The sequence below is a fragment of the Callorhinchus milii genome, unplaced genomic scaffold, assembly GCF_018977255.1.
Source record: "Callorhinchus milii isolate IMCB2004 unplaced genomic scaffold, IMCB_Cmil_1.0 Scaffold20, whole genome shotgun sequence".
Lineage (NCBI taxonomy): Eukaryota > Metazoa > Chordata > Chondrichthyes > Chimaeriformes > Callorhinchidae > Callorhinchus > Callorhinchus milii.
The window spans coordinates 9,641,929-9,667,523 of NW_024704761.1; the positions used below are offsets into that span (position 1 = coordinate 9,641,929).

At 42.1% G+C, this 25,595-nt stretch overlaps 2 protein-coding genes across 3 annotated transcripts in view; both read right to left on the minus strand.

Annotated features, from left to right (window-relative positions):
* Nucleotides 1-1,751: 1,751 nt before the first annotated feature.
* On the minus strand, nt 1,752-9,797 carry slc25a19 (solute carrier family 25 member 19). Of its 2 annotated transcripts, none has more exons than XM_007888488.2 (6): nt 9,579-9,797; nt 7,998-8,153; nt 7,210-7,380; nt 6,339-6,522; nt 5,471-5,601; nt 1,752-1,805 (listed from the first exon to the last, which is right to left on the minus strand). In XM_007888488.2, the coding sequence occupies exons 1-6, from the start codon at nt 9,714-9,716 to the stop codon at nt 1,791-1,793; spliced, it is 795 nt and encodes a 264-aa protein (XP_007886679.1). In that variant the 5' UTR covers nt 9,717-9,797; the 3' UTR covers nt 1,752-1,790. The 2 variants fall into 2 exon arrangements, with proteins under 2 accessions (XP_007886679.1, XP_007886678.1); XM_007888487.2 differs by lacking the exon at nt 1,752-1,805 and adding an exon at nt 3,174-5,168.
* Nucleotides 9,798-13,397: 3,600 nt separating this feature from the next.
* grb2a (growth factor receptor-bound protein 2a) overlaps nt 13,398-25,595 on the minus strand; it is a 71,557-nt gene continuing 59,359 nt past the window's right edge. Inside the window, exons 3-5 of the mRNA XM_042342349.1 lie at nt 19,624-19,746; nt 18,572-18,740; nt 13,398-17,434 (exon numbers count right to left, since the gene is read on the minus strand). Of these exons, the coding sequence (XP_042198283.1) occupies nt 17,249-17,434; nt 18,572-18,740; nt 19,624-19,746 (478 nt within the window). The 3' untranslated portion in view covers nt 13,398-17,248. The remainder of the gene's footprint in view (nt 17,435-18,571; nt 18,741-19,623; nt 19,747-25,595) is intronic.

Sequence of the window (25,595 nt, forward strand, 5' to 3'; positions counted from 1 at the left end):
TGTCTCTTACAGACACTTTCTCTCATTCATTATCAACTCATCATTACTGAGCTCATACAAACCCATCAAACAACACCAAGAGTGGGGCTAAACTACCACTGTTCCCCTCTATAAAGAATAAAGAAATACTTCCCCCCCCACTCCACCCCCCCCCCCCCCCACCACACACACACACACACACACACACAGTGTGATATAAAAAATAACATGTACTTTGCAGGAATGTTTTGTATAGTTTCTCCAGTTGGGGACCACCCCACCCATTGGGGGCTTTGGGTCGCAGGGTTAACTATCGGAGAGGAACGCCACCCTTCCCCCAGTGACTGGTCTGCCCTTCCAGGTCCCGCTAATGAGCCGGGCCGGGCCGGGCTGGGCCGGGGTCAGCGATGCCCTGGAACACTACGGATCCGCCCGGCTCAGGAAACAGCCCGGAGACCGCCACAGAGGGCTGGCTCGATTCCGACATTCCTGTGCCACGCACGTCACCTCGGAGCCGGTTCATCTCCAAGGAAACCCCTTTCGTTTTGAAACCGACTCAATCGGATTGCTATTGCTTCACGTTGCCTTCAGTCCTGCGAGCTCTGGACTGAGACTCTTTTTTTTTAATGGAAGTTTGCGTTTGGTGTGTTTTTGCAGCGTTGGTTGTGTTCATTTATTTAGGTAATTAATAGATAACTGAAAGGTGTTCCATGTGAAGCTTTGGAGAGAACTAATTGTGTATCAAAAGGGATTGATTTGATCAGTATTCATTTCTAATCACTTTTTATGAAGAATGTCTGATCAGTGTAAGGGAGAAACTGCAGAACTACTTTAAGAAGCAGCTTTGAAAAGTTACCAGAGAATCAAGATTCAGTGCGACTGAGAAAGCATCTGTCCAGTATGGCTAGAAATAATACCTGCGGTCTGGGACACTTCCCTCTGGGAGGGGCACTTTGTTGTAATAATACTGACATTTGATATAGCGCCTTATCACATCGTTGAGACATCTCAAAGCACTTCACAGACTACACTGTAAAGTGAATTGACTGTATTTTGTTGACTCATAAGACTCCCACGAATGGTATAACACAGGGAAGGTGATGAGGGAAATCCAACAGCACTGTGGACAAAGAACTTTTGTCTGTGGACAAAGGAATTTCTAACCAGTCCAGTGTTGAAGCACAATCGAATACTTCAGGTTAGCCAGTAAGAGCACTCTAAACCGGCTAAGACCTCATTAAACATGATTGCCAGGATATTGTGTACATCACTTAATGATACCGACATGGACTACTCGGGCCATATCACTTCCTGGTGCGTTTCTGTTTGTAGAAGCTGCAATGGATCGTGAATATACACCTGGGATTCAGTTGCATGCTACGTTCAGTTCATGATACGGAACCATTTTGCCTCGTTTCGTCCACAAAATGTACAGTATATTCCGTGAAGCGCTTTGAGACATCTCGAAGGCATGATAAGACGCTGTATCAAATACGATTATTATTATTTTGCCCCATACACATTATTACACAATAAATCTGGGTGCCACTGCTTCTGGGGGATGACAGGCAGAAGAGGGAAAGGCAGCAACAGGGTTCATGAAAAGGTCTTTTAAACGGACTGTCCAATCTGCAATAACGTGGTCTCCGAGCCACAAGAATCCAATCAATAATGGTAACTTTCTGCTGCTGTCAGTGTTGGCTTCTGAAATACAGCCTCTTCCTGGGGAGGAGAGGAGCAATCACAAGTCAAAGGTGGCAGACAGGAACTTTTGGCCTCTTGATTGTCCTTGTCCTCCCCGGGAAGAGACTTTAAGCTGTTGCTTCCTGGGAGGAGAGCAGACAGAAGCATATATCATACCAGTGGCATCAAACCTCTCTCCTCCATACTGAAACCCCTTTAGGTATTGGAGCACTTGTGTTCCAAAGTAATTGTACCACGAAGCTTGTGACCCTTCTGATAATTGTCAGTGGAGTGCGAGGCACCAGTTTTAGAACTGTATTTTAAGGAAGAAAAAAAACACATAGATTCAAGCTTTCCTTTTAATTGCTTTCCCCCACTCCAATATAGTTATCGCTCAGCACATTTCTTGTAGTTTCATCTGTTCAGAGATTTTTAAAAAATTTTACATCAGAAGTGCTCTGGGACACTACGCCATGTAAAGAGCGCTAAATAAAGGCAAGTTTTGTTGCTGTAGGTGTTCAGCTTCCGGTAAAACAAATCCTCCTGTGACACACTGGGCACTTTTCGTGAAGGAATAAATGTACTTTAATGTTTTAAATGATTCCTAGGCTCTATCAGCTCTCAGTCTCTTAGCCTTTTAGCGCATTGACCTTAAGATCCTTGTCCTGTTCTTGAAATCCCCTTACAATCTCATCCACCTCTACTCTATCCTAGAATTGCTTGGCTTGGCCTTTTTCACTCCGTCTTCAAAACCCCCTTGAAACATTATCTCTTTACAGTGCATTTGGTGAATGCTGTTACATTCTTTCATCCTCTCCTTCCCATCAACTCTTTGAAGCGCTTTAAGATTCTCATTCTTCATGGAGTCCTGTAGCTCAGTGGTTAGAGCACTCGCCTCACATTCAGATAATTTTGTTTATTTGTATAAAATATATTACTTCAAAGAGGCTGTACGAAACCCTGCATTGGCAACTCTTTTGGAAAGGGACAGTGAGTGAAGAAGGAAGAAAAGCACTGTCATTTTTATCTTAATGTCCCAATATTCCTGGTAATTGTCAATGGAGCAGTAGCACTCCCAAGACACACCTCATGTGAATGGCGCTATATAAATGCAAGTTGTACGTTACAACACGTACAACACATGCTGCAGCATCAATTTGGAAACAAATGAAAACAGGCTTGCGCGAGGTGCTGCCTCTTTAAATAAATTCTTTGCTTTTGCTGCCTCGATAATCTTGGGTAGTCAGTGGGAGCTCAGCATTCTCTTCCCCCCCAGTGCCTGTCGTGTGGCAATTGCAAGAACACTGACGATGAGCTTCCGATCCCAGGCAGTACCTTATAACAATACTTGTATTTGATACAATAATACTCCTTGCCTTATCACGTCTTCGAGTCTGAAAGCGCTTCACAGAATATATTGTAAAGATTGTGTATTTTGTGGGTGAAACCCGGCAGCCAATTGCGAAGAGCAGTGTTTCACCTAACACTCAAATACCCGCAGCTTCAGTTTGTTTTGTTTTAAATAAAATAACATTTATAAACATTCAGTCAGTCAATTTCAAGATCAGCGGGAAGAATATAAATGTTTGTGTTATTGTATTCAAAATGTTGTTTTTAAAAAAAACAGGAAGCTTTTCAGGATATACTGTACATAGGCAGAAAGTTCCTACACAAACATTGAGGAAACATCACAAAAATATAAGGCATTCCTGTGATATTTCAATAAAAAATGTTTCAGAATTTCATGGGAAAGGATAATGGAGAAAAAAAAGACTTTTAAATGATGAATAGACTCTGATGTTAGGACCCTTTTCAAGCTGGATAGCATTTGATACAGTACCTTACATTTTGAAACATCTCAAAGAGCTTTAATATTTTCTGTAAAGTTCAGTGACTATGTGTAAGTGAAAACAGCTGCCAATTTTCACATTGTCCTGCAAACAGACATGAAGGAAATGACTTGTTTTTAAAAAAAAAATCAGGGGAATTGTTGGCAGGAATATTGGGGGAAAATCCCCTTTCTCTTTCGAATTGTGCAAGGGGATCTTTGAAATCCACTTGATTTAACGTCTCATCCTAAGGACGCCACCTCCAACAATTCAGCATTTCCCCCAGTGCTGAACTGGCGTGTCGGCTCAAAAGCTAACAGCTCAAAGACAAGCTTGGGACTTGAATCTACATCCTGTGACTCAAGAGGCAAGAACGCTACCAACTGCTTAATGAACATCCTTCCATCTGAATGCAAAAAGCAGTTATGCATCTGGAGCAATCGATTGTTCCGAACCTACAGTCTAACAGGAGAAAGGAGTCATCCTTTTCACAATAAGGAGCAGCAGCTCGAAACCATGTCGCTTTCCGTTCCATCAAACGTAAAGTGTCTTTGTTCATCAGAAAAAAACCACAACACGAGGGGCAACAACGCTTCCAAGGTTAATTTATAGACTAAAATACCCTCTGACACTCAGCGTTAGGCATGTGAAATGTATGACCTTCAAACACTGTACATCCTAGAATTTTACAGCACAGAGGAGGCTATTCAGTCTAACTTGCTGTGCCAGCTGTATGACATCTCAATATTTAGTCCCACTCCTGTCCTTCCCACAAATCCTTTTATATCTTAAATATTTGTCCAATTCCCTTTTAAAACCTATGATGAATTCTCCGAATTCTGGCTCCTCCAAGGACCAGGTTTTGCTCAACATAAAATCCCTCTTAATTTAGGCTTCCTTGCTTCACACCCCACCTTTCAATTTAGTATTGAATATAAATTACTAACCAGGAGGAAATATAAACACACATTATACAAACACTGATCATGCCTGCAGTTGGCAATCACCTTCAAGACTGTTTCAGTCCCAACCCAATAAATGTTGTTACATACATTTACATAGACAAAAAAATCTGCACACTTAAATATAAACATCTCTGCTGTACAAAAATTAAATAATATGTCTTCTAGCTTTGAGCTACACTTTGAACACGAGTGGCTTAGTTTCTAAACTGCGTAAACAACAAGAGGTATATTTTATAAATCCCAAGTTAGGCCGAGATGCAAGCTGCATAAAAAACGTCTTCTAAGCAGCCACTAGTTTTCCAATAGTATTTCTGTGCGACTGCACAAGAGTCTCAGTGCAGCAGCAATGCAAAAGAATGATGCAGTCTCTGCGAGCCATGGATTCAGGCACTCAAAGAATTGACCAATAATCCAAGAAAACTTGTGCACTGACAGACAGGATTCCTACCAAAAAACACTGACAGTCAGCTGACCAAGCAAACTGAAGTCAAATTCGAACTCCTCGTGCCTCCTGGCATTCCACCTAACAAGCACCAGACGGCTGTTTGAAAGTCCTCATGATGTCACAGATCAGCTCGTACCAGAAGAAGATTAAGCCAGTGGAGACGGAGGCTTTTAGCATGCTGGGGGTCAGGCCCTTAAAGAAGCCTCTTGAGCCCTCCTCTTTCAACACTCGAAATGCACAGTCCCAAAAGCCCTTGTATGTCCGCACCTGAAGGTAGTAAGGTCATGTGTATTAAATGTATGCACTCTCTCTCTAGCATTGTTTGATGAGGAACAGAGGAATATACAGAACTTGAAACTTGTCAGTCAGACCTGCACCACATTCCTGGACATCAACTATCCTGCGACCATCACAATTCGCCTCACAATACGTACAAAATAAAGATTTTAACTAAATGTGGTATATTATAAACTAGACATAAAACAGAACGCACCCCAATAAGAACTCCCAAGTTTCCATTCCCAATGTGCACACAGTGCTGGGCTGGGATACGCTGTGTGAAGCCTCACCTGTCCAAAAGCAGCTCGTGCCTGCTCAAAGCCGCCCACCTGCAGCCTCTTCTTGAGGAGATCGAAGGGATACGTTAGTGTTTTACTGATGATACCGGCACAGCTCCCGCACACCAAATTCTGCACATAACCTGATAACAAAAGAAGAGAGTTAAAGCAGATGCTCTCCACATCCACCTTGCTCTCTCCATGTATATATAGAACATTATTATATATATATCTATATATAGTTATCTATACACACACAGAAGAACATCATCCCTGATGAGTTTTTCATCACAAATATGATCTTAAAATTTATTTCTGTAATGTACTCTCAAAATGCAGCCATTTGTAAGTCTCCTTGACTTGGATGTCAGATGCAACCACAATGTTAACATAGCACAAAGCTCACAGTATGCGTGGTAGGACTAAGTGGGCGTTGGTCGCTGATCACTCAGTTCAAATCAGAAACTCTTCTAGGAGATTACTGACATCAAGAAGCTAAGATATAAGGTATGGAAATTGTAGGTTACGAGGTTAGATTCAGGGAGCTAAGCTGGATAAAGAGATGACTGTGAGAAGACTCTTTTTTAGAAAGCTCCTCGCTAGTGATATTATTCACACTATTAATCCATTCAAACTCTCTATCAACTTGCTTGCCCACAGCCAAAATTATAAAACAAGCAGCCTGCCAGTCAGACCCACCAGCCCTGTCTTTGGGACCCACCCCCAGCTTGTCAATTCCTTCCTCACTCCAGGGCTCCCACCTCCACTCTCAAGACTGGCCATAGCCACAGACCTTGGGGAGCACAATAGGCTGAAAATCCCTGTTTGTGTCCTACTCCGGTATGATACCCTCCAGATTATTTCACTGAGTCTCACTCACTCGAATTTGTGCCTTCCTGCGACATGGCCCACTGAGCAATACGGTGAAAGATGTTGTAAAAACCAAACTGGAGCCCGGCGTAGGGGAACACCGCGACAGTGGTGGGAGTGAGACCTCGATAGAATCCCAGGGGGCCCTCTTTCCTGTACATGGTGACCACTGCACTCCTGAGACTTCTGTACACCTGAAATTTCAATAAAACGCACATAATCTCACAACTCCTCTCATGCAAGAGGAGTTGTCAGATTCGTCAGACACTCGTCAGATTCATTTATTTCAAAAAATGTTTATCTTCCTATACCCTTCCAAGCCTATCCTTAACCCCCGTAAGGTTCAGCCCCAGTTACTCTGTCAACCTAAAGATGCCACAAGAAGTCATTCGATTGAAATTCTTGAGCCAGGAATCCAATCCAAAGTGAGAGGGACTGATTGTCCATTGCTTTGGGATGTCCTCCTGACGTAAAAAGGGCAATACAAGTGTAATTTGTTGCTCTTACCCAATGTCCAACAGATCAACATTTCAGCCGGTGTCGGTGATAGCAAACAGCAGTGCAAACACTGGGGGCTTTTTCTCTCCTGCTCTCTTGCCGTTGCCTCCCCTCCCTCAGGTGGGGCTGAACCCAGATAGAGCTGCCCTGGTTGTGATACATTTAGAATGTCAGGGCCCCATTCCACAGCCAACATTCACTGATAGGATTCCTTCCCACACACCCTCAACTAACATTCAGCATCATTAGCCACCGCCACGTCTTGCCATCATGCTTCTATAATAATAGTAATCCTTGCATTTGATACGTCTTCGAGATGTCTCAAAGCGCTTCACGGGATACAGTGTAAAGTGAATTGACGGTATATTTTTTATATTGCTTACCTTGGGCTCTCCCTGTGCGATGAACCGTGTGCGTAGGGTATCCAGCGGCTGAACAGCAAAGGTTGCCGTGCAAGCTGCCAAACCGCCGCACAAAAAGTGCATGCTGGGATTCCTCGTGTCATAGGGAGTAGCTTGGTGGATAAATCGAGTTAAACTCTCGAAACTGACAAACTGGAAAAAGAAAACAAAATCAGTCCCAGACAGAGCTTTAATTTCCTATTTTCAAAATAAAAATTACGCTGCAAGGATCATAGGGAGGCCATTCGGCCTATCGTGCCTGTGCCGGGTCTTTGGAGAGTTATTCCATCAGGCCCACTCCTCCCACCATAACCCTGCATATTTTTTCCCTTTCAAGAACATTTAATATGAAAACAGGTTATAATAAGATAATGCAATTGGATGACTCATTCACAACACCCAACAGGTCCAAAGGAAGCACCCACTAACTCTAAGTAATTAAATCGAAAGTCACATGGGAATGACTTCAGAGCTCAGGTTGTAATAAAAAAACACCTGTTGATCAAGTTGCAGATTTGAACTTCATCAGCCACAATCTCCTGGTCCTCTAACTCACACTTACACAGTTGCTCTACAAAATGTACCATTCAAGATATGTGATCAAAACCCAGAAACCTGCTATTCTCTGCATAAACTAAAATGTATGGCATTACCCAGTTTAAAATGCAAAACAAAAGAGCAAAAATAATACTTAAAAGTAAAGCACAATTTCGTTTTTCAGAAGTATAGCTCAAAAGGACCCAGGAGAGAAAAACTCATCCAATCTTGACCTGTGCTGCTCCGTAAGCGATGGAAAGAAGCTGGGCGGGAACGTGACCTTTCCAGAATGCCCGGATTGACTCCTCTTTCAGAATTGTCTGTGTGGCATGCAATAGACCTTGATATTTAGCCTTTGGGTTCTGAGGCGACAACTGTTCAATTTGAAGCTGGTGGAAAAAGAACAACGAAAACACGAGTCATTGCATAGCCTGATTGATTGATTCACAAAGCGTTAGTCAAACATATACCTAAATACATTTTCCTAAATTTACCTACGGACTTTGCTGCATCTCACCACAGAGTATATGTTTGCGATCTGAGAATGTTAACTAATAAACAATTTAGAGCAACATCACAATAGACAACCGTTTCCCAAATTGGTTTGATCACATTGCAGGGCTATGTGGAGTCCTGTATCTCAGTGGTTAGAGCACTCGCCTCTCAAGCGAGAGACCTGCCTGGGTTTGATTCCTGGCAGGGCGAAACCTTGGCCAAGTTTCCTTGCTCCACACGCCTGATAATAATCCCTCAGGAAAAACAAAAACAATAATAAACTGAGGACTTCAAGCCACGACTGTTTGTGGGACACTGCTGTGCACCATTGGCTGCCGCATTTCACCCACAAATATACAGTCAATTCATTTTACAGTATATTCCCTCCCATCTGACAGTTTCTCTTTGTCTTACATATTTTCTCCCCTCAAATATGTGCCTTTCTCTCAAATATCCTTTCCCCCTCCCTTGGCCCTCCATGACACAGGGTTAAACTCCCTTTTCTTCTTCAAACAGTGCCACTGTATCTTTAACATTCAAATAGTCAGATGGGACTTAGAATCAAAGAATTATACAGCAGAGAAGGCGGAGAGTCGGCCCATTGTGTCTGTGTCGGCTCTTTGAAAAGAGCTTCCACTCCCCCGCGCTCTTCCCATAGCCCCGCAAGGTTGTCCTCCCAAAATAATTATCCACTTCTCTCTTAAACGTTGTATCAAATCGGCTATATATATATATATATATATAGATATACACACACATATATATAATAATAATCCTTGCATTTGATACAGCGCTTTTCACGTCTTCTCGACGTCTCAAAGCGCTTCACAGAATATGTTGTAAAGTGAATTGACTGTACATTTGTGGGCGAACACGGCAGCCAATTGCGCACAGCAATGTCCCACAAACAGTCGTAGATTGAAAATGACCAATTTATTATTGTACATATATACCCACAGACACACACACATATATACACACACACATATATACACACGGATATATATATATGCGCACACACACATACATATATATATGTGTATATGCGTATATATATGTATATGTATATATACACACACATATACGCACACATATATATACACACACACATATATACACACATATACACGCACATATATACACACATATATACACACACATATATACACACACACACATATACACACTCACATATACACACACTCACATATACACAGATATATATATATATATATATAGACACAGCCGCCCGGGCCGGGCCGGGCCGGGTCGGGTCGGGCCGGTTCCAGGTGTCTGAGGGGGACGGCCCTACTGTGTACCTGGAAGCGGATCTTGATGACATCCAGCGGGTTGATGATCGCCCGCGTCAGGAGCCCCGACAGGGAGCCCGCGGCCACCACCTCCGCCAGAGACAGGCAGCGCTCGGCCTGGGCCGCCCGCGGGTCATAGCCGACCATCGTGTCCCTGTGCTGCCCTGAGGCCGAGGCCAAGGCCCGCGGCCGCCTCCGACCTTCACCGACCGACCGCTCAACCCGCCCGAGAGCGCGCGCGCGGGGAGAGGGAGAGGGCGAGCCCGCCCACCGCGGCCGCGTCTGATTGGCAGTCAAACCGACCAATCACAAGAGACGGTTGGACTCTCCACCAATCAGAGCGGCGAGAAACGAGCGGCTCTCCACCAATCAGAGCGCGGCGAGCGCCACTCGGAATAGCTGGAGCCAATCAGAGCGACCGCCTCGACAACGCCCGGGACACGTGGGGGAGCGACTGTCCAATGGACGCGCAGCTTGTGGCGGGTCCCGCTCACGTGACCAGTCAGTGGCCGCTGGTGATGAGCAGTGACGGCCCTGAGGTGTTAGTGCTGAAACAATAATATATTAATACTACTACTAATAGTACTAATACTAATAATAGTACTAATACTACTAATAGTACTAATACTACTAATAATAAAAATACTATTACTAACTATTACTAATACTCATAATGCTACTAATACTACTAGTAGTAATAATACTAGTAATAATACTAATACTATTACCACTAATACTACTACTAGTAATAATACTAATAAAAATACTAATACTAACTACTAATACTAATAATGCTACTAATACTAGTAATAACATTAGTAATACTGCTAATAGTAATAATACTACTACTAGTAATAATTCTTGCATTTGTGTAGCACCTTGTCAAACCTTCAAGACAACAGCTTGCACTTACATTGCGCCCTCCACGCAGGGTCGCGGCTCAGCGCTTAACAGTGGCGCAGCCCGACTCCGACCCGGTGGTGGGGGTGTTGGGGGTTGTTGGGGGTGATGGTGGTGTCGGGGGTGGTGGTGGTTGGTGGTGGTGGTTGGTGGGGGTTGGTGGGGGTGTTGGGGGTTGGTGGGGGTGTTGGGGGTTGTTGGGGGTGATGGTGGTGTTGGGGGTGGTGGTGGTTGGTGGTGGTGGTTGGTGGGGGTGTTGGGGGTTGGTGGGGGTGTGGGGGTTGGTGGGGGTGTGGGGTTGGTGGTGGTGTTGGGGGTGGTGGTGGTGTTGGGGGTGTGGTGGTTGGTGGGGGTGGGTGGGGTTGGTGGGGGTTGTTGGAGGTGTTGACCACACGCACGGTCAGAGAGGAAGGTTTCTGGGTGGAACTTGAATTGACTGTATATCGTGTGGGCGAAACGCGGCAGCCAATTGCTCACAGCAGTGTCCCACAAACAGCCGCGGATTAAGTGACCAAATTATTATTTTTACATTTGAGAAGGATAATCCTCGGCAAAGTGATCCGCCGATCGACTAACAGCTGGGTTCCTACTGACTGCCGGGCGATCAGGTGCGCGGATTCAGGAAACTTGCCCAACGTTTAGCCCTGCCGAGAATCACACAAAGCATGAAAGATTGCAACAAAATAGGCAGACCAGAGAGTAGTAGGGCAACAACTTGCATTTACATAGTGCCCTTCACGAGGGGCAGTGTCCCAGACCGCTTGACTGTTGCGGAGTCTGACCGCAAGAACCTTTCCCCCACTTTGTTCTGCGGTATTAACCCTGCTTTGTTGTAACCCCCTTTGTTTTGCATCGTTAACAGCTTTTTAACACATCATCCTCTGCTCCATTTTCTCCTTTTGTCTTCCTTGCCCTTCCTCCCTCCGCTCTGTTAGCGCTTAGAAGCCTCTCCCTCCCAATAAGCTCCATTTCTGACGAAGGGTCGTGGACCTGAAACGTTGACTCACTTCTTCATAGTCAGTCGCCTGACCTGCGACTTCTGTTTTTGTATTCTGCGATTCAACGACGTCATAAAGCGCTATATCAAATGCAAGGATTATTAGTATTAAAACTGCAAGACTTGGTCATAAATTGGTAACAATAGTAAACATATATATGCTTATATATGTGTTTATATATATAGTAAATAAATATATAGTCTGAAGTTTTTTTGGTAACCAGGCACTTTCTTGACATAATTTACACCCATCCATAAAGATACTTATCTTCTCCAAAGACACATCACATAGTACTGTAATTGACAAAGGACAGCAACATATAAATAGAACAGCTCCTGAAATAAAAACTTTAATTCACATAAAAATAAACATTTCAAAGCACTTTACAAAAATAATCAATAGAATTGAAATTAACATTAATAATCTTTGCATTTGAAATATAGGCAAATCCACGTCCACGTCAGCCAAGTCTCATTAACGATGAGATAAGCAACCAATTAATTTAAATAGTTAAATTTGGAATATAATTTGACTGGATATTAATTGACAGGATATTATGAACCAGTAATCAAACAAATCTTCATTTAGGAACACAGGATTAGGAGCAAACCTATTGTGCCTGTCTTGGAATAAGCAACTCACCATTTTTTCTCCATAACCTATGAACTCTTTGAACGACTCTGTTCCTAGTTCCCTTTGTTCATGTGTTACACAATTTAGCAAAACTTTCCCCTCTGATTTGAGGGTTCCTCCTGACATGAAAGGCGCAATATCAAATGTAATTTGTTTTTAATATAATGTCCAAAGTTCCATAACTTTCCATTTTGCCACATTGAGCTGAATTTTGCATCAGTTTGTCACTTTACAATGTCTTTTCTTGTGTCCTGCTTTGTTCACCGTCTACTATATCTCGTAGTTTAGTGTCATCTGTAAATTTAGATTTTGACATTGAGGGTAATCCTTGATGGATACCACTTGTCACTGCCCTCAAATCAGATATCCTATTTTTCTGCCATCCAATATCTATGCTTAGGTTATCTCCAAATCCATGTCCCTTCATTTTAATCTATTCGGTAGTTTATCAAATGCCTTCTAAAAATTCACGTAGATGTCTATTGATCCTTTTCGATCTACCACCAAGCAATTTTGTGAAATCATTCTATTTCATTATCCAAAACTAAAACTAAAAAAAAAACAATAATAAATTGGTCATTTTCAATCTCCGACTGTTTGTGGGACATTGCTGTGTGCAATTGGCTGCCGCGTTTGCCCACAAATATACAGTCAATTCACTTTACAGTGTATTCTGTGAAGCGCTTTGGGACGTCCTCCCGACGTGAAAAGCGCTATATCAAATGCAAGGATTATTATTATTATTATTATTAAGTGATAATGGGTCAGACCACTCTCTTAAAGCTTCAGATCCCATCTCCCACATTAGTTGTCCAGCTTACTACTTAAGGTAAATAAAAATCTGCAGCCTATCCAGTTTACTCAGTTTAGTTCAGGGTCATACCAATGGTGTCTTTTCTGCCTCAATGCCATTCCTGCATCCTTCTATTTGAAATAAGAATTGAAGTTTTTACATCTATCTTGCTCAGTGTGGAGTGGATTCCATTTGAGTATGTAATTGTGTAATGGTTTATTCCATAGTTTAAATCTTTACAAATCAAGTTTACTCTCCAAATTACATTTATCAGGTTTTCCCAAATTAGAATTCCGTACCCAAGTTCAATAGATGCAGCATTCCCCGGAGCCCATCCATAATACTATGTATATAAAGACATACAAGTTCTTTTGTGCAGTGATCATTCGCTGTTCAATAAAGATTCAAAACAAATTACCTTCAAACTGAAATTCCTTTATACCTTTTCACTCAAGCCTACAATAGGGCCCATGAGTGGATTAATGAAAGCCAGAAGACCTCATCAAGAATACACAGCGTTTATTATTCAGTTAATCTCTACCTACCAAATGCATCGAGAATCAGGGATAAGTACATAGGCCTTTCCATTTTAACATTGAATTTGTTTTTATATATACACATGAAATGTCTGCAAGGCTTATGATTATACACCAATTTAAAAAAAGTAAACAATCAAATGGTCCAGGAGCCATATGTATCTTTCATACAGTTCAATAGTTCAGGTGACAGTGTGCAGAGGAAAGCTTCAACTCAGTCAACTCATTTCTTGGTTTCCGCAGTGTAAGGCAGAATCAAACTCATAAGGAAATTATAGATCCTTTAAACTGGACTTAAGAAAACAATGCTCGATTTGGGATAAATAACAGCACAGCCAAATCTCAACATGTGCCTTTCTGCATCTAATTGATCAGTAGTATTTCTGTCAACACTATTCCTGGAATGGTATAACATTTTAGAATTCCTGACCAGATATTAAGCTTGATCTATGGTCATCGCTGAGTCTGATATCCTTTTGTTAAGCCATTTCTTGGGCAATTCAATGGGCAGCTGTGGTTCCACATTCATTTGGAACTGGGTTCAGTCTTGCTTCACACAAATTGCTTTAACAGAGGGAAAATGCATCCCATCATTTGGGCTACATTTGAATACAACAAGAGGTGAAGGACAGAGAATTGATCCATCGAACCGTCCAGTTTCCTAACTTCAATGCTCATCGGGTATTCTGGCACATATTGACATAGAATATACAATTCCAAACAATGCGTAACTAGCAGGTGTTTCAAGTAAGCCCACACTTGAAGCACGAGGATATTAAATGGCACTAATATTGCATTTGATTGTTTTGGGGTTGCAAATACCAGCCACAGAAGAGATCCCAATCCAGTTTGTATACAATATTGCACCACGTTCATACCACCAGATAGAATAATATACAAATCAGTTAGTTGGCTTTCAATTAATTACTTACAAACTTCTATTTTAACCATCAGAGCCTAATTTCTATTGCAAATTAGGACTCTGATAATTTTCAGGTAGGTGGTAATTGCTTCTCCAGGTTATTGTTGTGAGGATTGGACCACATTTGTCATTAAGGCACATTATTGAGATTGGACAGTGCTGGGGATGGGGCCACTTTCCTGATTCCTCAACAAATGATTCAACTTTTGAGCAACTTCAGTGCTGACAAATACAGGAGTCTCGCAGCAATAAATACACAAGCTGCTCTCTTCACAATCTCATATATTTTAATGTCATTTTGCTACTTCATTTACAAGCACAGGAAGAGATGGAAAGAGATCAGCTCGCAGCAGCCAAATATCCACTGGATTCAAACACACAGAGACCAAATGGATGAACACGACCAATTCTACAGACAATGAAATGCTGGGTGCAGTCACTGTCACCTCATGGCGAGCTGACAGTGTTCCAGGCTGCTGTTAACTGCTCCAGTTCCACCTGCTCCTCTGCACTGTTCTGCTCCTCTTGTTTTTGGCAATTGGTCACAAGGATCTGGGAGTTTGTTGCAAACTGTGCTTCCCCGAGACAATGGATGTGCAAGGTCCTGGGGGCTGTCTCTAAATGGGTACTTGTGGACATTGTTAAAACTATGGATAGTCTGGAACTAATAGCCACCCTTTAATCAACACAGATAGTACAATTAATACCATTACAAGTGGAGTCAGAATAGGCTGGGGTTCCCCGACATGTCCACGGTAACTTCTACAGCTACTAGGTGCACATATTTTCCAGTTTTGCAGCAGATGCTGATGACAGTATCTGTGGTACCAAACTACATTTCCATATATTCCTCTTGGGCTGCCTACAATGAAATTCTTCTGTTCACGCCTCTCATTGTGGTGCTCGGTTCGGTTGAGAGCACATTCTCCCAGGACCTTGGTACCAGTGTTGGTGGGTGCTCAGCTCACAGAACACATTTGCTGCAGGGCAAGGATGACTGTTAGATTGTCCTGCCCTTAACTCCACGGTGAGACAGACTGTCATCAACCAGTCTGACGCTGTGCTGGGATGGGAGTGCCAGAATGTCTTGGGGTTCCAAACCTGGAATAACACTTTGTAAAGTAGATCCCGGACCTTCAATATTACAAGATGCCACAGAATATAATTTCAAAGCCACACATATGGATCTCCCCGCCAAGGTTACAAGTCACACATTTAGTTTCTGTGGTGCAACTTGGCAGCCCAAGTAGCAGTGTGGCATTTGCCTGGTTTGATCTCAGCCTTGTGAAGACATGTGTTAACAGTAGCACATCACATCACCACTCTACCTTCAAACAAATGTGGAAACGAACCCACACCCTGCAGATTCTCCAAACAGTATTCGGAGGGACAACTTGGCTCTAGGACAGATTTCCGGATTCGAGCAAAATAAAAAATAGGACTGAACCAACCTTTTTATATATCTATATATAAAAGCAAGAAAAGGCAGCTTTAAACAAATTGTTGAGCAAATAAACCACTATATTTCTCAGTAATGTCATCAAATGGTTCATTCAATTAAAAAAAATTAAACTCCATCATACAAGGTGGCTTGGGTGAAACTGCACAAATCCTTCAGAAATATTGAAACGCCATTGCTATTATTTCTTTATAAATAAGCCGGATGAGAGGTGTGCTGTACAACATACTGCACCTCTGTCAATGCAACTGGCTGTGAAGAAGTTGCAGTTATTTTAAAAACACTGCTGCCACATTCAGCAACTTGGAAAAACAAAGAACATAAAAGAGCCCCAGTCATAATGTCCAGGTTATGGTAATACCTGGGTTTGGGCAGTATCAGAAATTGCCACTCTTCAGATAGGATCTGAATTACAGGAACACAAAAACTAATAGAGGTTCCTAGAAGGAGAAACCATTGTGGAGTATCTTGCGTAATTATTCTGAAATCACTTGAACACTCCAGCAATCAGCTTTGCCCACTTCAACACACATTACATCAATTACACAATCTCTCCAGCACTACCAGCTTTGATGCCACTACATCCAGGGCCTTTAGATAGAAATGAATTAATTCACAAGAGCATTTAACTAGATCAAAGCCTTAGTGTGGATTGAGCAATCATGCTGGACATATGCAGTAAATAAGGACAGAATAAAAGTTGATTAAAAAATGTTTCCTCTGTTAATTCCACCCCTAAGACCTACTTAGGGGTTGAAACTCAATAGGTTTGTGCCTGAATCAGCCAGAGCAGAATCAAGAGAGAAAAAGTTGCATCTGGATTGTGCATGGTGGATTTAACAGAACCAAAGACAAAAATTAAAGGCACTATGAAGACAAAATTCAGAAAGTGCTCAGCCATACACCTTTAAGACCATAAGCCAACCTCATCTTTAAACCCTAAACATGCCGTTGTTAAAAGCAAGTTGGGTTATTCTTTAAAATTACAAGTCATCTGACAATTTATACACATTTCCTATAGCTGCTAGCTGTTAAAAGGAAATTAGGACAAGCTAATCAACATAATTTTTTACAAAAACAACAAAAATAAAAGCAAGAATTCTGTATCCGAATGCACAAAGGCCAAGACTGATTTTTCTTTAAAGACCCAAGGCAAAGAAAGCGTTACTGACCTCTGGTCTGTTACATTGCTGATAAGAATATCCAACATTGCATAGGGAAAAAAAACATTAAATTCTACAACAGGATTAGAGTAATGGAATTAACTCATGCACAGACTGACAGGGGAGGAGAGAAAGGGACCAGCTGTGGGAGTCTATTGTAAAACCGCTCAGCTTTTTTTTAAAATTTGTTTGGCGCTCTAGTTTGAAGTTCCATACAGATTGCAAAGTTCACGGGATTGAGAGTTTTCAGTATCTCCACTCTGGACTGCTTTCCATCAGATATTTCTGTTGACAGGGGTAACGTAATTGCGAGGGAACATGCCGGTCTGCGCGTGGCAAGCACCCTTCCACCAGTTGGGGTCTGAGTTATCAAGCACTTGGATGAAATCTCCACGGCGAAATCCAAGCTCCCCGTCCTCTTGTGGGTCAAAGTCGAACAGTGCCTGTACGTATGTGGGTTGCTGGAAGAAGAAATAAGCGGGTTAAAATAAATAATAATCCTTGCATTTGATATAGCGCCTTATCACGTCTTCGAGACGTCTCAAAACGCTTCACAGAATGTATTGCAAAGTGAATTAACTGTATATTTTGTGGGGTTATTTGGGATAGTTTATACTTCTTATAACATTTCAAAAACCTTAATCTCTATGGGAATATTGAGAAGCTGAGCTGGAATTGGTTCTGATACCCTGGAATAAACAGGCCTGCAGTACTCCAGGCCACAGTTGAATACAACCCAGCTCAACCATGCATTTGGGAAGGTTAGCATGTCTCCCTAGGGATAGAATTCTGTCCACTTGTCTCTGAAAATAACTGAGAGTAAAACATCCATACCGGATGGTCCAAACTCGATAAACAGCAGGAAGTGTAACATCGCACACACTTGTGTGCTGCCTCATTTAGCTGGTTCACTTGCAGTAGTGGGCCAGTATGCACTTTGGGACCCCTAATGCTTTGGCCTCTGTAAGTTAGACATGTCTCTAGGAACGCACTCCATGTATCCACCACTTCCCTTTTAAACATACCATTATGCCTGTACATCTTTCTGGGAGGGGAAGGAGGAAGAAAAATTTGAATTCTTAGAAAACCCAAACTGCTGATATGAGTGCATAGTAGCTAGAGCAGGAACCTCAAGCACAGTATGAAGATTCCATGTGTTGAAAGAAAAATTGGTCACTCAATCCACGACTGTTTGTGGGACACGGCTGTACGCAATTGGCTGCCGCAAATTGCATACAGCCAATTCAGTATACGGTATATTCTGTAAGACGTAATAAGGCGTTATACCAAATCAAGGATTATCATTAAACTCCTAGCCATTGCCCTCTCCCCTTCCAAAAAGGCTTGTATGCTCATTGTTTTTTCCTCCTTTCCCACTTTCACTGCTCTTTATTTATCCACATTAAATAATTCTGCCACATTTTCAACCTAACCAACTATCTATTCAGATCCTTCTATATTTGGTCTGCCTATGTTTTTGTGACATCAGATGGGCATTTGTAATTCTGCATCTATACAGTTCAACTGGCTGCAGAAACATTCTGCCACTTGAACTTTGTTCCCTTTCTTCCCCAGCCTTGCAAGTCGCCTTGTCTTACCTGTGGAACCTGTTCAATGTCACGCAGGAAGATCTGCTGGTTCCGAGAGACTGATGTGGATCTGTGATAGTCCACCAGCTCATTCAGAGAGTTAAACTTTACTACCCACAAAAAGTACTTTCCAGCTCCATCCCGCAGTACTTTGAAATGCTGTACATCATTCCCAAACCTAGAAGAGACGGAGAAAGGACAACCCTGAAAATCATTCAGTTACATAGGAAACAAACTTTACAACACTAACTACACTCGGGTTCTGCAGCACAAAAAAAGGTCTACATTCATAAACCGAATACTTGAGAGTATTCAAAAACAATTTTAAAAGATTAGCAAGGAAGCGACCAAGATCAGGATCAATGTCTGCAATGCCAATCCTTTATAAAACAGCTAGGCGGCAGCATCGAGCTACGGTTTGAACTTTCTTCCCATTTCTGAGAAAGTCAAGTCACAGGAATATTCTATACAAATTTTCCAATATAAAGTTTCCTTGGCTGAGAACTACAGAGTATAATAACCTGTGTCTCGCTCTTGTTACACATCACATCTTTTTCATGGTTTTATACAGAAAAAGAGACTTGGAAAATAACCTGCCTCCACAGAGACAAATGGACAACTAGTGGTAGTGGGTGGAGAAAGAACGATTGGAGCCAGGTGGCAAGAGAATAAAAGGCCATATAGTTCTACCATTTCTCTGCTCTGAAATGGACAACTCTTGCCGCATTCTGCTCTACCCACTAGCCCAGGCGATAGACTGGACATTAAGCAAGAATTTACATTTTAAAACACTTTCTACATCAAAGTGCTTTACAATAAATGTCACATGTAGTGACTTTGTGTACGCAGTCATGGCAGGTATTTTACACACAGTAAGATCCCAGCTGTGAAAAGGACAGCCAATTTACCTATACAATAGAAGAACCTTATGTTTTTAAATTGTGTGATAGGATCTATAATGTCTGCTAGTGAGTGTTGTAAAGCTTGAAGAACAGCCAAACAGGCAAGCGTGCTGCCTACCAGAATTGCGAGCTAGGTGCTGGACAAGACCAGTTACTTACTTGACTGAAAGTGAAAAGTCCCCGGGAGCACTTTCACTTTCCCGGATCAGGAACGCACCGTCATGTCTCTGCTTGCTGAGGAGTTCCTCTGCCTTTGCTCTGGAGATTTTGCCAAAGAACCACCTGCAAGAGGAAATGAGAAATTGATTCTGCTTTGTGGGTTGTGATCAACATCACTCTAGAAAGTATTAGTTATTGCTCAGGCATTTCTTACTGCCCATTACTAATATTACAGCTGCTGTAATGGTTTCCGACACAACAAGTTAGTCTTTCAAGGCATTATGTAATTGTACCATCGTGTGGAGCCCAGACATTTCACCAAAAAAGGAAGGTTATTCAGAATAACAAGACCTTGGCTACGCTCACTGATTGCTCATCCGCTGCTTCAGGAGCAGTACTGAGAGAAACTCGGGCCCAATTCACTTCTCTTCATGGGGACAGTCAACCCAGCAAAGAGGAATAAAAATACTTAAGAAAGAAATTTCAGCATGTAGGTCATTTAGAACATCAGGCCTATGTTGATGCTAGCTGATCAACTGGTACCAACCACTTTAATCCAAATTCCGAGCTCTTTCCTTCCACACTTTTTATTTATCCTCTTCAAAGGTTAGCCCAGTGATGTCAATTTTTAATGGTAATTGCTCTGTAAAAGGCACTTAGAAGAAAATGAGCAGAAAAAAATAGTTGTGTCCATTTAGTCCTCAGCCAAAGTAACTGGACCTGAATCTAATTTTAGGACTCTATACTTCAATTGATACTGAACAGAAGCAGAAACAATCACCAGACTTAAAAGGTTTTCCCCGGCCTCTGCAATGGGTAAAACCCTTTCACATTAAAACAAATCAGTTTCACCAATAATTCACCCATTTTAGAAAAGCCCCAATATCAGACGGAGGAAAGTGACATTGTACATACAAACAAAGCCACCTTACAGCACTGCAACTCTCTCCCCCCTCCCCTACCACACCATGGGATAACTTGCCAACACTTAAAATTCACCTGCAAATAAAAATCACTTGGAAAAGGTGCCAGAGGGCAAGCTATGTCCGTGAACCCGGAAAGGAACAGAAACAAGCTCAAATTCTTTCAGGTAGAGAAGTGAGGGGAAAAATAAAAAAGAGTAGACAAATTATATTTTTAACTAATATAAAGGCAGTCAGAGAGACAAGATTGTAATTAATGTGCTCACAAAGTGCTCCACTCCTGGGAGTGAGCCAAACATTAAAGCAACTTATAAAAAGAACGGTTACTTTTTTTAAAAAAATGCATTAAAAGGCGAGGATGTGGTACAAATACATAATTCTGGCATTTTGCCCTGCTGAGAATCGAACCCAGGTCTCTCGCTTTCGAGGCGAGTGATCTAACCACTAAGTTATAGCATTTTATATACAGGTGCCATATCCAAATGCGAGGATGATTATTATTATTATTAGTGCTATTATTATCTCTCCCCGTCCCCACAGCTTGAGGATTTCTCTAGCCAGGAGGATACGTCAGGCCAATTTCGCAGACAAAAGGGTCAATTTGCCAGGCAGTAGATGATCACTCTCATGTCCATATCGACAACGTTGAGGTGTTGAGTGCCACCAGGCAGCCGGTGAACTGCTGAAGTCCGGATCTGCATCTTCTTTAAGTACACATCGGTTACGTGCTGTTGTTCATAAACAAATGCTTGTATTCTGCGGCATACCCACCCTCCATGCCCACAGCAAGTGGCTTAGGAAGAACATTCCACAAGATTTCTAATCAGTCACATCAGTTTAACGGTGTCAATCCCACTTGGGATTGTACTGATCTATTATCAGTCCAGTACTTTAATTCAGCCACAACAAAATGAATTTATATAGTGCCCTTCATGCAGAATAGCATCTCAGAGCCACAGTGCTGCATGGTGCTACAGTATTAAAACCACAGCAAGTATTGAGTTACAGTACACTATTCGGATCTATAGAATTAGGTTGGAAACTGTTAGGTCTGTGTTAACTGTGTTAGGTGCATTGTTGGAGCATGGTCAGAGCATTGGTTGCAGAAAGACTAACAAAGACGCAATATTGGAATGTGATTGTAAACTGACATTTGGGAATGATCATCATCAACAACAACAAATTACATTTGCTTAGTGCCTTTCACATCAGGCAGACATCCCAAGATGTTCAATCATTCCATGAGCTTTCTGATGTCTACAAAACAATAATAACTCTTAATTTTAAAGCTAATTAAATACAAACGTTTGCATCTGGATGACATTTGACGAGGTCGACATAAACTTGTACAGATCACCAGTGAAGTCACAATTTTGGAATATTGGGGGCAGGATCTCAGCAGATACCTGTTGTAGTGTTGATGAGAACCAACCAAAGCACCGTAAAATAGGTTTACTTACCTTTCTCTTTAAACCCTGCCATTTTCATCAGAAATGTTTACTATTTGAGATAGAAAGAGGAAGCATTCATTGCTGATCTGATTCAGTAAATCTGATAACACTTCAACAAACAGGCACTTCCACCTATATGCAAACTTCAACTTGGAGGGGAAAACAATTTTCTACGATTCGTGATAATAAAACTGTTATCGTCTCCTGCAGATTCTGTGTCGTTGTATGATATCTAATCATAAACAAACCACTCACCCAATTCAGCAATTTACTTCTTTAACTGCTGGACCGAAGAGCAAGCGGGAAATTAAATCTACTCCCACAATCCCTCATATGCTCGCTCCACCAGACACACTCCAAGGCAGAGATCGGACAGAGATGGGTCTTCATCTCAGACTACAAGAAGTAGCAATTTATTGGGGAAACCTGAGGATAGTTTTAAATGAAAAACTGGGCCCTGAATGTCAGATACATCTCAGTGCAGCCATTGGGATCAGCAACAGAACACTTCCAAAGCTGTTTGAAAGGGTGTCAGTCCAGCTGGGCAAGTGTTCCATTGCGATGGATCATTACATGTGGAGTCCTGTAGCTTAGTGATTAGAGCACTTGCCTCCCAAGCAAGAAGACCTGGGTTTGGTTCCCAAGCAGGGTGAAACTTGGGGTAAGTGTCCTTCCTTGAAGGGCCTTCTTCATCCAAATCCTTCTTCTGATGTTGAGTAATTAATATTCGTGAGAATCAACAATATTGGATTTTTATTAAACCTTGATCGATGAAGGACATAGTGATTCTGGTAATGATGACTCGCTACAGGCAAAATGGAACCAATGACCAATGTCACAACAAGTGATCTGGAACAAGGTGGTGTATGATGGTAGCAATTAAACACCATTTAAAAAGAGACTTACTGAAGAAAATGTGGAGCAACAATATCCAAAGCACAGGAGTATGGGATATCTTGGGGTAGCCAGGCTGAAGCATCCCATATAACAAGTGATGAACTTTTGGTGCAGTTGGAGACTTGTGCAAGCTCTCAAATTATGGGGATCCAGCACAGAAAAAGAAGGTACAGGCTGACCCCATTATATCGTACCTTGGTCAAATGTGAAGGCGATTACCACAGTCCTGTGAAATATCAAAAGTTCAGAACACTTTTGGCTTCCAGCCCTGAATTGGCCGGCTTCTTGTGCAAAAAGTGCAAGTGCAGAAGACAACACAAGGTCTAGTTGCTGTCTTAGCTGGAGTTGTCCCTGAAAGCAGCTGCCAGAGTCCTGCTCACTGGTGTCGTGCGCAGGAAACATCAGCAGCAACCTGATGACCAGGAAGGGTTGACTGGCAGGCCCCGTCGTAACATGGGGGTCCAAGTTTATGAACCCCACTTTATAAAACAGGGTTGGTCTGTATAAAATATAGCCCCTGTATAGTCACATAAGCCAATATAGGGCTGAGAGAAAGCTGAAAACCCCTTACCAGGCAATAGAGGTGAGCAGTGAAGGCTGAAACAAATGGGGTTTTGTAGACGTAAAACATTACACCTTTAGAAGAGTGGCCAGTTATAAAAGCTGACATGAGACATTCCATTAAAGACTTAAACAGATTTTCTTCACAGGTGGCAACACTTCAAAAGAGCTGACTTTCGAGGGAATGCAAAACGAGTGAAGAAATATTAATTGGAAGCACAATAACAGTTGTGAAATCTACAGTAAAAATAATAGCGGTATATTTAATGAGCTCTTGTGAGGCTCTAATTGAAATCCCTAGCCAGATAATTTAGAAGATTATGGGGCAACAAAAGTTAATATAGTTAAATATGAAAAGTTAGTTATTAAATAATTACCTTTAGATATCCTTATGCAGGAACAAAAATCTCCAAGAATAAATGAATAGGAGCTTGAGGGTCAGCTGTATTTCAGTCACTGTTGACTGGGCAAAGAAACTGAGTAGCATTAGCAAGCAACCTTGGAAAGTAAATTGCTGCTAACCGGACTAGTGTGAACGTGTTCTCTCCCCTTAAGCTATACGTGCAGAGTTACTAACGGAAATGATCTTCAGGCAATTTTGCTTAGTCAGCCTGTGTGTCAGACACGTTGCTGTGCTTAAAAGTATGAAAACCAGACAAAGTTCCACCTATACATGGAAATTTCCAGCCTGGAATTGAATATTTAGGGTGTTATCAGGTGTAGCTTGGTAAAAGCCAATACTTAATGTTTGGGCGACCCCAAAATGTGCATTGGGGATACTGCTGGAGTTTAAATGTTCATAGGTTGCCACTGCGAGCATTGTCTGGTAAGCTTCCTACTGCATTTAATAATAATAATCCTTGCATTTGGTATAGCGCTTTTCACGTCTGGAGGACGTCCCAAAGCGCTTCACAGAACACACTGTAAAGTGAATTGACTATATTTGTGGGCGAACGCGGCAGCCAATTGCGCACAGCAATGTCCACAAAGAGTCGTAGATTGAAAATGACCAATTTATTATTGTTTTGTTTTGGAGGGATTATTATTAGGCTCTGTGTGGAGTAAGGAAACTTGCCCAAGGTTTCGCCCTCTGTCTGGAATTGAACTCAGGTCTCTCACTTGCAAAGCGAGTGCTCTAACCACTGAGCTACAGGACTCCAGCTAGGGCCACCATCCTCGCAGTGTTAAATGGAGCTGAACAGCAAGAATTCCTGCTCCCAGTGACTGGTCTCTTTCAAATCCTGCTGATAAGCCAGAACTGGCTGGGCTGCCATCAACACTTCCTTGGAACACTGTGAACTTGCCTGGCTAAACGTCCCAACCCAATCCAACTCGGTAACTCACACCATACATAGCCGGTGAAATGCATTCTAAAATGCTAGTGTTGCGTTAAAAGGAAACTACACAAACTAGGGCACTTCTGCGTTGAAAAAAAAGACATTTGAAGGGAACGTGTGAAGATTCTCAATGGGACAGAGAGTGTAAATCTGGAAAACACACCAGAAATATCAAGACAGCGGGTCAAGATGACAAGTTCAAAATTGAACAATAACAATTTTGCATTTATGTAGCGCCATCCACGCAGGGAGGCTGGAGTGCTGTAGCTCAGTGGTTAGAGCACTCGCTTTGCAAGTGAGAGACCTGAGTTCAATTCCAGGCAGAGGGCGAAACCTTGGGCAAGTTTCCTTACTCCACACAGAGCCTAATAATAATCCCTCCAAAACCAAAAATAATAATAAATTGGTCATTTTCAATCTACGACTGTTTGTGGGACATTGCTGTGCGCAATTGGCTGCCGCGTTCGCCCACAAATATACAGTCAATTCACTTTACAGTGTGTTCTGTGAAGCGCTTTGGGATGTCCTCCCGACGTGAAAAGCGCTATACCAAATGCAAGGATTATAATTATTCTTATTAGCTTCTCAGAACGCTTAACAGTGGTGGAGCCTAACTCCAAGCCGGAAGTGGGGGGTGGGGTACGAGAGGTGCTGTATGCACAGTTGAAGAGGAAGATTTGCAGGTGAGAATTGAAAAAAGGGGAGAGAGGGGGCAAGGCGGACAGATTAAGGGAGAGTGTTAATCAACAACTGCAACAGATTACCAGGGAAGGTTGACTGAATTCATTTGAGAAACAGTTTGG

Coding starts and splice junctions, on each gene's coding strand:
- slc25a19 (XM_007888487.2), bottom strand. CDS start 9,716: ATGGTCGGCTATGACCCGCGGGCGGCCCAGGCCGAGCGCTGCCTGTCT. Junction 5,602..6,338: donor GCAGGAAGGCACAAATTCGA/GTGAGTGAGACT, acceptor TTTTGTTATCAG/GTTATGTGCAGAATTTGGTG. Junction 5,169..5,470: donor CACGAGCTGCTTTTGGACAG/GTGAGGCTTCAC, acceptor TACTACCTTCAG/GTGCGGACATACAAGGGCTT.